The 13061-nt window shown below is 32.0% G+C and overlaps 1 protein-coding gene across 1 annotated transcript in view; it reads left to right on the top strand.

Annotated features, from left to right (window-relative positions):
* Window positions 1-13061, top strand: part of LOC129220004 (GATOR complex protein MIOS-like) — a 79852-nt gene that overhangs the window by 46043 nt on the left and 20748 nt on the right. The window contains 6 exon segments of the mRNA XM_054854330.1: window positions 2367-2559; window positions 3517-3585; window positions 5549-5661; window positions 8512-8681; window positions 11175-11240; window positions 12169-12241. Coding sequence (XP_054710305.1) covers window positions 2367-2559; window positions 3517-3585; window positions 5549-5661; window positions 8512-8681; window positions 11175-11240; window positions 12169-12241 — 684 coding nt within the window.

The following is a 13061-nucleotide window of genomic DNA, read 5'->3' on the forward strand; positions in this document are numbered from 1 at the left end:
GATCATAGCCCTGTTAGCCAGAGAATGAAATAAAATATCTAACTGTGTGAATTTAAAACTGATAACTTTAATTTAAAAAACCTTGATAACATCAGGACGAAGCTATTTTCTCTAAGCTTTTCCATGCCATTGCAAATCACATTATAATCGATTGTACGTTTTGATCGAATGGGAGAAGGAGCTGCAGTTCCTTTATCTCCCCCCCCCCAACTCACCATTAATCCGCCACAGTGTATATATTTATTAAAATTAGTGCATATTTAAATTCGGAGAAGTATTGAAGTATTTGAAATTTTGGTTTTGTTTACAGTTATTTCTGACCTCATGGAGAGGGGAGGGCTATAGCCCCCTTAACCTGGGGACCAAGTTAAATATATATGGCTGGTTTAGTTTTAAAGTTATAACTTTCTGATTTAATAAAAAACAATTGCAGAACGATTCTATTTCCTCGAAGCCTTTCCATTCCTTTGCAGATCACATTTTAATCTGTTTTAAGTTTTGACAAAATTTAAGAATGGGAGGGGCTACAGTCTCCTAGCCCCCCCCCCCCTTTCTATAAATATGCCACTATGTATAGTAGTTGTATTTAAATGTACTGCAGTATGAAAAGTCTCTGAAATTTCAATTTTATCTCGTGTAAATTAAGACCTCAAAGAGGGGTATAGTCCCCTTAGCCCCTTCCCCCTGGATCCGCCACTGTCTGCAAATACTGTAAGCATTGTACACTTAGAAACAAGACCTTTAACTAAAATATGGATCCCAAAATCAGAATTGTTTCATACAGGAGTATGAAAGGAAGGTATAATTCATTTGTTAGTACACTCGGTTTTTATTGCAGAAAAAAAGCATGAAATCAAATTTCTGGCACACATTCTTGACTGAAAATGCAAAGCCCTGTGCTATGTCTTCATTCTTAGCACTGAAAAGTGCCGCCACTTTTTCTAGGTCATTGGGATTCTCCAGAAGTATTTCATATGCTTTCTTAAATGCATAAAAGTGCAAAGATGTAAAAATCCGAATCACTTTTCTTTTTGGTTAATTTTACATAGTATGAGGGGCAGTTAAAATAATGTTAATAAATAAATAAATTACTAAAGCAATAAATAAAATGAGTCTACTTACGACAGCATATAACAGAACACCTCAAAACTTTTTTAATAATTGAAATATTTTCAGAATGCAAAAGGATTGTAATCTCAAACAAGGCATGCAATTTTTGGTGAATCACATGTTTCAATGTTGGCATGTTTCCAAAACATACGTTTATAACGTGGTGGAAGAAGATCGGTTCAAAAAATTAGCAAGAGGAGAACCAAAAATCGAAGAATAATCAGAATTATTTCTGATTTATAAGAAATATAGGATCGCTCCAAGGCCTGAAAAAGTAAAGCAAGGAGAAAAACTTGACAAACCAAACATAGAAAGCTGGAATTCTGGAAAAATCTCATCCCTGTAGGGTGCTTAAGGGCACAAAAAAGGTACAAGCAGTCAAAGTGCAGAAATCTGCAGAATGTTTCGCACAAATTCTGCAGATTTCTTTAAGTTTAAAGTAAATCTAAAGTTCCTCTAAATCGAATTCAACATTTTGCCTGATCTTTCCGCCAAATTAGGGTAATTTTAGATTTTATTAATTGCAAGAAATCTGCAGAAGTTGTGCAGAATTTCTGCCAAATTATATCTTTAGTTGAAGATATTTATTGAAACATCTGCAGAAAATTTCTTAAGAGTTTTCCTCTCACATTTGAACAGAATTGTTCTGCAGCTCAGGCGTCTGTTCTGCGACGTATGTCACAAATTTAGTAGTATTCTGCTTTGGGGGGGTGGCGGGTGGTAAATCGACTCAAAAAATCGGTGTTTTAGTCGTTCAAAAATCTTGTTATTCTAATGGGTTTTTTACAGTTTCATAGTACCCTATTGCTAAATACATTAAATGGCTCAGAAAAACTGAATTAACCTTAGAGTGATGCCTTAAGCATGTCTGTTACTGGTGTCGTTACCCTATATGTAATTAAAGTTTTTAAATTGAGAAAACTTTTATGGTTCTCCATTAGGGGTTTTTTTTTTTTTTTTTGGTTAAAATGAAAAAAGTGCCCAGACCCAGTGAATGAATACCTCAACCAGTGGACAAACACGACATTTACTTTCTTGAAATCTGGAAATGTGTATAAGGAGTTAGTATTGCCAATTCATCCAAGAAAAAGATTTTAAAACCTCATTTTTTCAAAAAAATTACAAGGTGTTCATTCATTGGGGGATGCATTCCCTATAGATATGTTGATTTTGTTACTGTTGTACTAGTTCTCATGTTTAATGTGTTGAAGTTAATTTTAATGTTGTCGAGTTTGAAAAAACTTAACTTTAAGTACTAGTAAAATCGTTTGAGGATGAATACAGTCGTCGATCAGGTTTTAGATATCAGCCTAAGTATGAAGGAGTCCATTCCATCATATTTGGAGAAAGTGGCACCAATATTGTTGGCCTCAGCGAACCTTGTCATGTGACTTGGGTTGGTATTAACTCCCCTGAATGCAAGATTGTCAAGTACACAAGTGAAGAAAGGTGATTGAAATCAACTTCATTTTTAACTTTCATTAAAATTATTTGTTTATTGTATGGTTGGTCATTCTGCCGGCAAGATTGCATTTTTGACAAGACAGCAGAAAAAAAAGACAGAAACTGGAAATTAAATTGAATTTTAAAAATGTGCAAAAGAAATATATACTTTTGTATCTAATCCAATTAAGACTTTCATCAAAACAGACAACTGAGACTTAAACCTTTTCATTAATATTTATTTATTAACTAAAAGAACTTCAAATAATGCGCTAACAAAATTTTAAAAAGGGTTAGAAATATATAACATCAAAAAACGTAAAATGTGTTAGATGTAGAGAATTCAACTGAATATGAATCGGCTTGAACTATTTCATGTGTAACTGTTATTGATAAAGTTGTCGTACTTTAATATTAGTTTTACTTCTTTTCCCTATTTCTGTTATGTACTAACCATAGTTTTTCTTCAAATTTTTTATTATTCTGAGAACTGGTCAGATTGATATTCTTCTCTGTTAAAAACTAGCTGGAACATTAGAATTTGTTATTTAATAGTTACGACTGTTGTTTAATAGATTAGATAAAAGGCAGTGAGTTATTTTAATGTTATTAACACTTTCTTATGTTCGGCATTCAGATTATTAGTTAAAAAAGCACTTTACCAAAACAGAGCAAAATTAACATTTCGAGTACTGTTTGAATGATGCATTAAATGAAATACGTTAAATAACATTAATATTATCATATTAGAGATAAAATTACTACTAATAAAGCTAGCTGCAGTAGATCCCGTTAAATGAATCACATCTATTTTTGCTACTTTGGAAAAAATTGGCAAACATGTATTTTTTCCAGGATGGTTTTTTCAGTTTTTTCCCATCTTTAACCAAATCGTGCTAACTCTAGTTTATTATGTTCACTGTCTCAATGTGCAGTTTTTAATTTAATGTTTTTCATTTTCAGGGAAAAAGCATTAAGGTTGTGTGGTTGGGGTGCTGACTTTGATACTACATTTGCAAAACGATTAGAAAGGTTTGATTTGTATTACATTTTCATAATTTCTTGATTTGACGATATTCACAAAAATATTTCTGGGAACATGAATTGTTTTGCTGATGATGTCAAAGTTATGGGGACTGTAGAAAATGAAGAACAAGCAAATCAGCTGCAAGAGGATCTAGATCATATTACGGAGTGAGCTGATAAATGGGGTATGGCTGTTAAGTTGGGAAATGTCAAGTGCTACATTTAGTGCATGGAAATAAGTGTACAAGTTATTATTTGCAAGGTTCAGTCATTAGTCAGGCAGACAAAGTTACTGATCTGGGGGGGTCCTAATAAGTCAGGATTTAAAGTTTAGCCAACAGTGCAGCATTGCTAGCAACAAAGCCAATAAGATGCTTGGGTTATCAATAGATCTATTTCAAATAAATCTAAAGAAGTTCTTCTGCCCTTATATAGAAGTTTGGTAAGACCCCATTTGGAGTATGCTGTTCAGTTTTGGTCTCCTTATCTTAAGAAAGACATTAATGTATTGGAAAGGGTTCAAAGGCGGGCTACAAGGCTAATAAGCGGACTTTCCCACTTAGATTATGATTCCAGGCTTAGACGCCTTAAAATGTACAGTCTTGAGCAAAGAAGAGACCGAGGGGACATGATTCAGTTGTTTAAATTTATTAAAATGAAAGATGTTACGGGGCTGAAGTTTAGCACTGAAAACAGGACAAGGGGTCATTGTTTTAAGCTATTTAAATCTCAGGCTAACATGGATATTAGGAAAAATTATTATTTTAGCAGGGTAGTGGAACCTTGGAACAGCTTACCGGAAGAGGTGGTAATGAGCAAGGGAGTAGATAGTTTTAAGAAGGCCATTGATCTTCACTGGGGATTGTAAATTGACTAGGACCAGTCTAGCTGGGCCCAGAGTCTGTTGCTGGTCGTCACTTTTGTATTTGTATTTGAATTACATTTTTACAGATTATTTTAAATTGCTTGACATTACAAAGGCAGTTTTTCAAATCGACATCATAAGACCTTTAAAAAGTTGTCTCATGAAAAACTGATTGTAGAAAAACCAAGCCTGCCAATTCATGTTTATCCAGATAGAGGAGGGGCAAAGGGTATATATTCAATACATGTTATATCAAAAAAAAAGAGAGAGAAAACTCCCTTATTCATATAAATACATTGATTTCTATCATCTATTCAGTAATCTGTAGTGACCTTTTAAATTTAATGTTGTGTTGGCAGCTTGTTAACTGCAACAAAGAGTTGTTTGTTTTTCATTTTAGTTCATTAATTATTATAGTAGTTAATAAGAGTAGTTGCAGTTATAAAAGAGACTTAATCCCAAAAAGGACTTAACCCCCAATCAGGTAGCATTTTTGCCTATCGAGAAACCCAGTAGCTTAATGGCAGTACTTTACGCTTCCATGTGGTAGACTCATGTTTAATTCCGGGGTTGAACATGGTCGATTCAGCAAATTATCTCTTCAGTGGGTCGTTAAAATGAGTACCTAGTGTGCTTGGGAACCAAACCCTAGGGGTCCTGCAGTTGGTTTGACCACCTAACTGGAAAATCTGCCTTGCACCCTACGGCCCTCAGTGTCATAAACTGAGATGGGCATAGTAAGCCTTGCGGCCCCATAGGCTGTTGTATGACCAAGTTTAGTATTTTTAGTTCATCAAAAGCAACTTATTCTAACATATCAAATGAAACTACTACATTGTAAGAAAAAAAGAAATTGCTGAAAGTTTGGAAAAATCTTTTTATTTCAACTAAAATGAGTTAGAAAAAAGTTTCCATTTTTACTGCTCATTCATGTTGCTTATTGTAGCAAGAGTTTTTGGTCTTTCTGAAAATCGCTAGGCTTGTGATTAAACTCATTTTGAAAGTCACTCCCTCATTTCAGCTTTTGTTTTATTTCTATGTTTTAAGAGCACTACCTGTCTTTAAGTTTTGCATTTAATATATTTGATAATTTGATTTTTTTAGGATTGTATCTGAGGGGCAATGTACAAGAGCTGCTGCTATTGCTGTTTTTAATTTAGAAATTAGGAGAGCCATTAAAATCCTAAGCAAAGGAGCTGTTTCTCAAGGTCACAAAGGTAAGGTGATTCAAGATGATTCATTTTTAAAAACAACTGAATTTAAATTTATATTTTTGGTGTGAGTACTTACAGTGCCCACATGCCATTCGTGTGGGATATTTACTTTTTATAAAATTAGAATTTGACTGAAGTAGCTTTTGGACTTCTACTATATTGTCTTCTTGATGCTATAAATGGATAGTGATAATTGTTCTATAAGTGATAGATGAAAGAATAGTTGACATATTTACTGTCCAAGTAATAGTAGAATAACAAGAAATATTTCTTGCTTTACTTATGGCCACTTACGTGCAGGCGTAGAAAGTGTGCAAATGCTGTCGTCATTTTCTCATGGGGGAGGGGGGTGTCATAGGCCAGAATTTCTATGTCTATGGTGCGTTCAAAGAGAAATGTTAGTGGAAATAAACAAATGCGGTTGCTGCTTGGCACCAACATATGCCAGTTTTATGAATTACTCATTGCATTGGAGATTCTGTGCATCATCATCTGGCTTTTCTGATTGGTCCTATTTTCAACCATCCCAGTACCAAGATGACAATAGTATCGCCAAGCATCAGGTTGCTTTGTTCACGTCGACTATCACTTTTTGAATACACTATAGGTCCATTGATAGAAAATTTTATTCGTTTATTTTTCCTCACTTTTCTTAGTGTTACAGTTATTTAAGATAACTTCAAACCATGTGAATCAACTTTGCATCGCTTCATGTTTGTGTGTATAATTGACATCAGGAGCAAAAAGATTAGTTACCAAAAAGCCGGCTCATTGGAGGTATTTTCGAACTACGATAAGAATATTGGGGCATTTCACGGTATTATTGACATTTGTGTAGAGTCCGTAACGTGGCCTTTTTTTGCCATAACTTTTTTAATTTACAGTTTGATTTGCAAATTTTTTAAATTTGAGTTGGTGTGTTGGTAAGAAAGGCTCAAAATAAAATAATATGCTAATCAAACAGTAAAGTAAAAAGTTATGGCAAAAAAAGGTCACGTTACGGACTCTACATAAATGTCTTAATTACCTTGAAATGACCCTATTACCAATGTAAGGAGGGAAAAAAAGGAATAAATGTTGGTAGAATTTTGAACCTAATTAATTTTCCAGATGGAATTTTCAACCTAATGGTTAACAGATGTAAAGGGTTTTTAGTTCAAAGTGGTATTGGTCAACTGCTAGTTGCTATGTTCATGGGTGTTATCAGAATTCCCGACTCCCTGCATTAAGCTGGTTCACTGCATTTTCTTTGTAAATGCACCACAATTGAAAATGTAGAACGGACACTGTTTCATTCTTATGGAAAGGTTATAGTATCAGTTTTCTACTTTTTATTTTACAAAATAAGTTAGAAACACCACACAGTCGACCATATAATCCAAAAGTTTGGAAGCCATTCTCAAATACTGATTTGAAGTTTTTGAAATCTCTTTTCCAACACTATAATATTCTATGCAAATAAAAGCCTGTGATGCTATAAAATTAAAATGGGAAAATTTAAACATTTACGTGGGGTTTTTTCCCCGGTTCAAGTTATGCTTCTTTAATTAAAATAATTTATTTTAATTAAAGAAGCATCACATTTTATTGAATAAAATCAGTCTACAAATTGCCAAAATCTTAAAAAAGTTTCATTTTTCCGTCACTTTTTCTCCTGCTAATAAATTAAAATTTTCACAGCTTAAACACCCTGTTCAGAACCTTGACAAATGGGGCATTTATAGTGTTTCCTGCCAGTGCAAATTGGCCTACATTGGGCAGACTCGACGATCCCTCAAATTCCGGATAAAAGAACACGAAAATTACGTCAAAAAACAGGATCTCAAACGCTCCTCTATTGCTCAACATTGTTGGTCTTGTGGCCATAATTTTATTTTTTCTTCCGCCAAAGTTATTCACGAGTGTTCGTCTATACATGATTTAGATTTTTGGGAGTCATATTACATATGGAAAAATGCTAATTTAATCGTCAATGATTTGTCTAGCACTCCCCCTTTTCCTAATGTTTGGAAGTCTGTTATTTGATTTATTTTTTGTCTATGACGTTTTCTCCTGAGTGCAACTGTCCTCTGTAGTTCTGACGTAACCTTGACGTCATCGTTTCCGGTACTGCTCTCATATCTTTTACAACTCGTCTCTCATTCCAATGTTCGCCTCGACTGTGTTTTAGTCGGGTTGAACCTGTCTTCGTTTTTAATTGCACTGATGGTGGCACTTGTATTTTAGAGTGCCGAAACAGCTGTTTGCTGGTTTTTTAACCGTTTTTCATTTTGAATTTGTACTTTAATACGTTGTCATATTTTATTCACTATGCAGTACAAAGTTTTCGACTACTTTTTATGTATCACATTTTATGCCTGAGTCAAAGTGTCAGGATAATGCTGAACCAAGTTAATTAATCAATAAAGAGTTTTTATGATCATTGATACTCACTTTTGGATAACTATATAATGCTCATAAGAGTTTTTCATCAGTTTTGTGCCAATAAATGTAATAACAATCGTGTGATTCAATGTGAGTAGGGTAACTAAAAAATAGAATGAACTTGTGGATCAAAGTTACCTTTGAATGACTCTGATCTTGATTGCCATTTTTAAAAATTTTATATGGTTTGAAATTGGGCATTTTTGTGTCAAAATATATTTTCTTTGTCGAACTTCATTTTCAGCTACTTCATTTCAAAATGGTTAGATAGGTCAACCATTGACTGTAACTGAAATCCCTATGTTCACATTTAAAAAGAAAATACGTTTGAAATCTTATTTATCATTTTAACTTTATCTGAATGACTTTTATTTATTTTATGCCTACATCAAAATCTTATTTATTTAAAATTGTACCTTTTTTTAATAGGATCTGTTGATTTGAATGCCATTGCAATGGCATTAGCTGGCTATACTGAAGATAAATCAGCCTTGTGGCGTGAAATCAGCAGTTCTTTGAAGGCTCAGCTCACAGATCCACATCTAAGAGCTATATTTGCTTTCTTGACTGCTGAAAATGAAAATTATGAAGAAATATTGGTACATTCCAAAATGTTAAATTTTTTGATTCTTCCAATATCATGCTATGTTTTTGTTGGTTAGAAAATGTTTTGCTAAGTTTGAAGAAAAATTAAACTGCACTTCAATACAATGTTCCTCTTTTCTGGAAGTTCTTTTTTTTTACCCAAGCTTTAAAATAGAAGTTATATATTTGTAAGAGCTTGTGTTTTATTGATTTTTAAACAAATAAATTTAATCTATGTTTATTAACTTTGTATTTTTAAAAACAATTCAATACATTCGTACTGAGAAGTTAACTATTCAGCACAAACAAATAAAAAGTAGAATATATTGATATGCATATGACTGTAAAAATCGTATGTATATCAATTTTTAAAAAGTATTGACATTTCTCAGCATGAAATGTTTTTTTATTTCTTTTAACATTTTCCAAAATTTTGTTTAAAAATGCATTTTACTTAAGGTCAACTTCTTGCAGCCCCTTGAATGTTGTTAAATAGAAAACCAACTGTGTAATATGAACTGCATCATTTAAGCCAAGATTTTAAATGCAGTGACAAAATTTGCAGATCTTATTTTAAAAAAAAAATGATATGATATGAGATTATTGAATTCAAGTTAGTTTGAATATTATCAGTTTTTTTTTTTTTTTTTTTTTTTTTTTTTTTTTTTTTTTTTTTTTGCATATTTTTCTTTGTCATCATTAATTTTCCATCAGCTTAGCAAATTATTTATAACATTGTGAGTTTCAATATTTTGGAATTCTAGCTGTACTTTCTTTTGATTAATCTTTAATTTTGGAGTTTGCCCCCTTCTTTTTGCCTGTTATTAACATATCTGGAATTGTAGTAACTAGAAAGAACAAACTTTGCCACAATTGAATATTTTGCTCTAAGGCCTGCATATATATATATATTTTTTTTAATCTCTATTTTACAGTGTTTAAATTTACAAGTGAGATATAAACTTTTGAACATGACTCTTTCTTTTTACTTTCTTCTATATCTTATAATATATAGAAGAAAGTATTGGTTTCGTGCAAATTTTCGAATTTTGACAGATTTGAACGTTTTGAGGTGTGCTGAGTCTATTTTGACCATTTTTGGAAATGTCTATCTGTGTGTGTGTGTCCATGTGTGTGCCCGTTTTTTTTGTGGCCGCTCTATTACAGCAAAAACTACCGCATGAAATCAAATGAAATTTGGTACACATATGTGCCACTGTGTGAACTTGTGCCCATTGGTTTTTGGTGCGAATTAATCCAAGGGGGTGGAGCAGTGGGACATTTCTTGAGTTGTGCGTACCTGCTATTCCCCAGGAAGTAACTGGCAGAATCAAACAAAATTTGGTCCATATGTTGCCCTTAACATGTACAGGTGCTGATTCAATTTCAATGTGATTGCTCAAGCAGGGGCTGAGCTATAGAACGTCTTTTGTTGTCACTTGTGTCTGCTGTATCTCAAGAAGTAATGAACGGAATCAAACAAAAATTTATCAACGAGTAGCCTTTTGAGAGTACAAGAGCTGAAAAGGGGGTGGTGCAATCGAACGTTCTTTCTTTTTCATTGCAAATGCTGTATCTCGAAAAGTAATGCTGCATTCTGGATGAAATTTGGAATAAATGTGAACCTGTATGTAAACTAGCATTGGTTCAATTTTGTCGCCAATCGCTCCAACAGGTGCTGATTTTTATTTATTTATTTTGCGAATAAAAATAGCTTTATTAATGCAACAATAATGAAAGATAAATCGTAGTAGACTGTCGTCTGCATATTTCTCGTGATTTTAATTGTATGGAAATGATTGGAAATATTATCTCGATGATTTAAAAATTTTAACTGCTGCCATCTTATGTTTGTTAACAGACGAAATATTTTTGATTATTTCAAGCAATGCTTTTAAAATAACTTTCAATTTTCGCTCTTTGCTTTGCTTTTGCGATAATTCGGAAATTGGGACGGTCCTCAAGTTTTTTGTCTGCATAATTTTATTTTTTCTAGGAATATTGCTTTCTCCTCAAGCATGGGAAGGGGTTAGAATTCATTTAGGTACTAAACTTGTTTTAATGCTTTTATGATTCTTAGGTATTTTTAAATAGTGACAAGCTATGGAATTTTGTATCAAGAAAAATCCTGTTTTATGTTATACATCAGAGCTAATGATTTAAGTTGATACTGTATGCATATGTGTGTGTAAAAATTATGTCCTGATGAAATACTTTTCCCCATTACGTATTTTATTACAAATCATAAACATACATGCTTTTATCTGTTTGTATGTGTAACATATATGTTACTGTGAAAGACTGAAACCTAGTAAATGTTGACATTCTATCAATGAATATCAGCATTCACATCTGTGAAAGACTGAATATGTTGTGAATTATCACTGGTTAATATTGACATTCTCCGATTTCAGTTTCTCACAATAACATATGAGACTCTACACTCTATGAGTCATAATAAACATTTCTGGAAAAAATAAAACCATTTTTTCCCCTTTTTTTTACAGAATGAGTCAAAGATTGCTGTTCAAGATAGGCTAGCTTTTGCTTGTTTATATTTAAATGATAGAAAAGTAAGCCTTTTGGTTTGTTTATTATTTATATGAATTATTTATGTTGGCAAATGTAATGTACTCAGTGCAATAAACTCGATTCCATCTTTGGGCTAATTTTAAGTATGGATTATGGGAGTTTTGGCAATGCTTAAATTATTTGATGCATCATCATACAAAATTTAGATTGCATGATTATGTCATCATGTATGCAAAAAGAAAATGTTGACCTTCATTAAAAAAATATTTAAAAAATGGCAGCCCTACTTTCAAAGATGAGATATCCTACCTCATGTATTGTTCATGTGAAGAGCATATGTTTCTTTGTGCATAAAATGCTTTTTTTTTATGTAATAATTAGGTAAAATACTCTTTTTTTTAATTAAATTTACTTAAAATCCCTTTTTGTTGATAAATTTATTGTATAATTTGCATTTTTTAATGCATTGCAACTCTCAAACTATCACATAAAATTATTGCGTTCTTCAAATCTAAAATATTGATAAAATCTTTTTTATACAAAAAAAGTGTAGATTTTATTGTAAAATTCTTTACTTTTAAAAATACAAAGAGTTAATGCAATTGATATGCTTAGGAGCCTTAGAGACCTGCTGGTTAGTGGGTTGCAAATTTTTTCCTACCCTAGTGTAGCACTGAAACACTTCCAAAAGATTTTTCCACCAATGGGCCTATACATTAAAATTTTAATATGCATAAATAAAAAAAATAAAAATCAGTTAAACTATTAATTTATTGGATGAAGAAACAATAAGTAGCAAGAAGGAAAGTAAAAAATTGAAAATAGATCTTCAGAAACCCTCAAAGTTTATGCACAAGTAGTGTAAAACTTTATTTTTAGCATTTTAGTTTTTGGTTTTAAATCATGAGCTGTTTTCTTCCTGATGTGTGCAGGAAGTGCTTTATTTGTTTATTTATTTATTTACTATAGCTTTCTGAATTTTTGGATGGTTTGAAAACAAAGATGGCTGAAACTGGAAATGTTGATGGAATATTATTAACTGGTGATTTGTTTTTAATGCTCCATTTTTACTTTCTGAATTATTGCCCTTTATTTATGGCTGTTGTCTTTTGTTATTCCTGGTTTAAACATTAGTAAAATCTGACTCTAGGAATTGTTGTTATACTTATATTTTACTATTTTACTTTCATTCACTTAAAATAATATTGCACTAGACATTAAGCTAGATTTTGCAGATGGTAATACATAATATTGGTCAATATACTTACCGTAAAATCCCGAAAGTACCCCCCCCCCCCTATTTTCTAAACAAAACTTGTTAATTTCAGAAGGAGAGGTTTTAATTGAGATTTTTTTTGAAAAATTACCCAAAATAATTATTTTTAGTAGTATAAATTTTTGAGTACAGAAAAGAAATAAATAAATAGGAGTTAATATTAATGATGATTGAGAAATTAATTAATAAAAACCTGTCAATTTTCTAGTAGTGATAAATTACATGCCGGTACTTTTTTTTTTTTGAAAGAAAGGATTTTGCACCTTAAGTTGGCAAAACCCCTATAATATATCACTTGAAAATTCTTCATTCAGTGAATGTTCTAAAGTTACAGTAAAAGAAGCAAAATTTTAATGTTCTTGTTTCAGAATAGAAGCAAAAATCGCAATCACCACTGCAAATTCGTTACAAAGATCGTAATTTCAAAAACTGAGCTTTACAAAGTTCCCGAACGTAAACACCGACAAATCTCTTATTTAATTTTGTAAAATATACATTTCTGATGGTTGTAAACTCGTTCAATTACTTTATTTCTCCTTTAAAAAAGGTTATTTTCAAGTTTTGCGGTACTTTTTAAGCAACGCAT

Source organism: Uloborus diversus, chromosome 4 (genome assembly GCF_026930045.1).
Source record: "Uloborus diversus isolate 005 chromosome 4, Udiv.v.3.1, whole genome shotgun sequence".
Classification (NCBI taxonomy): Eukaryota; Metazoa; Arthropoda; class Arachnida; order Araneae; family Uloboridae; genus Uloborus; species Uloborus diversus.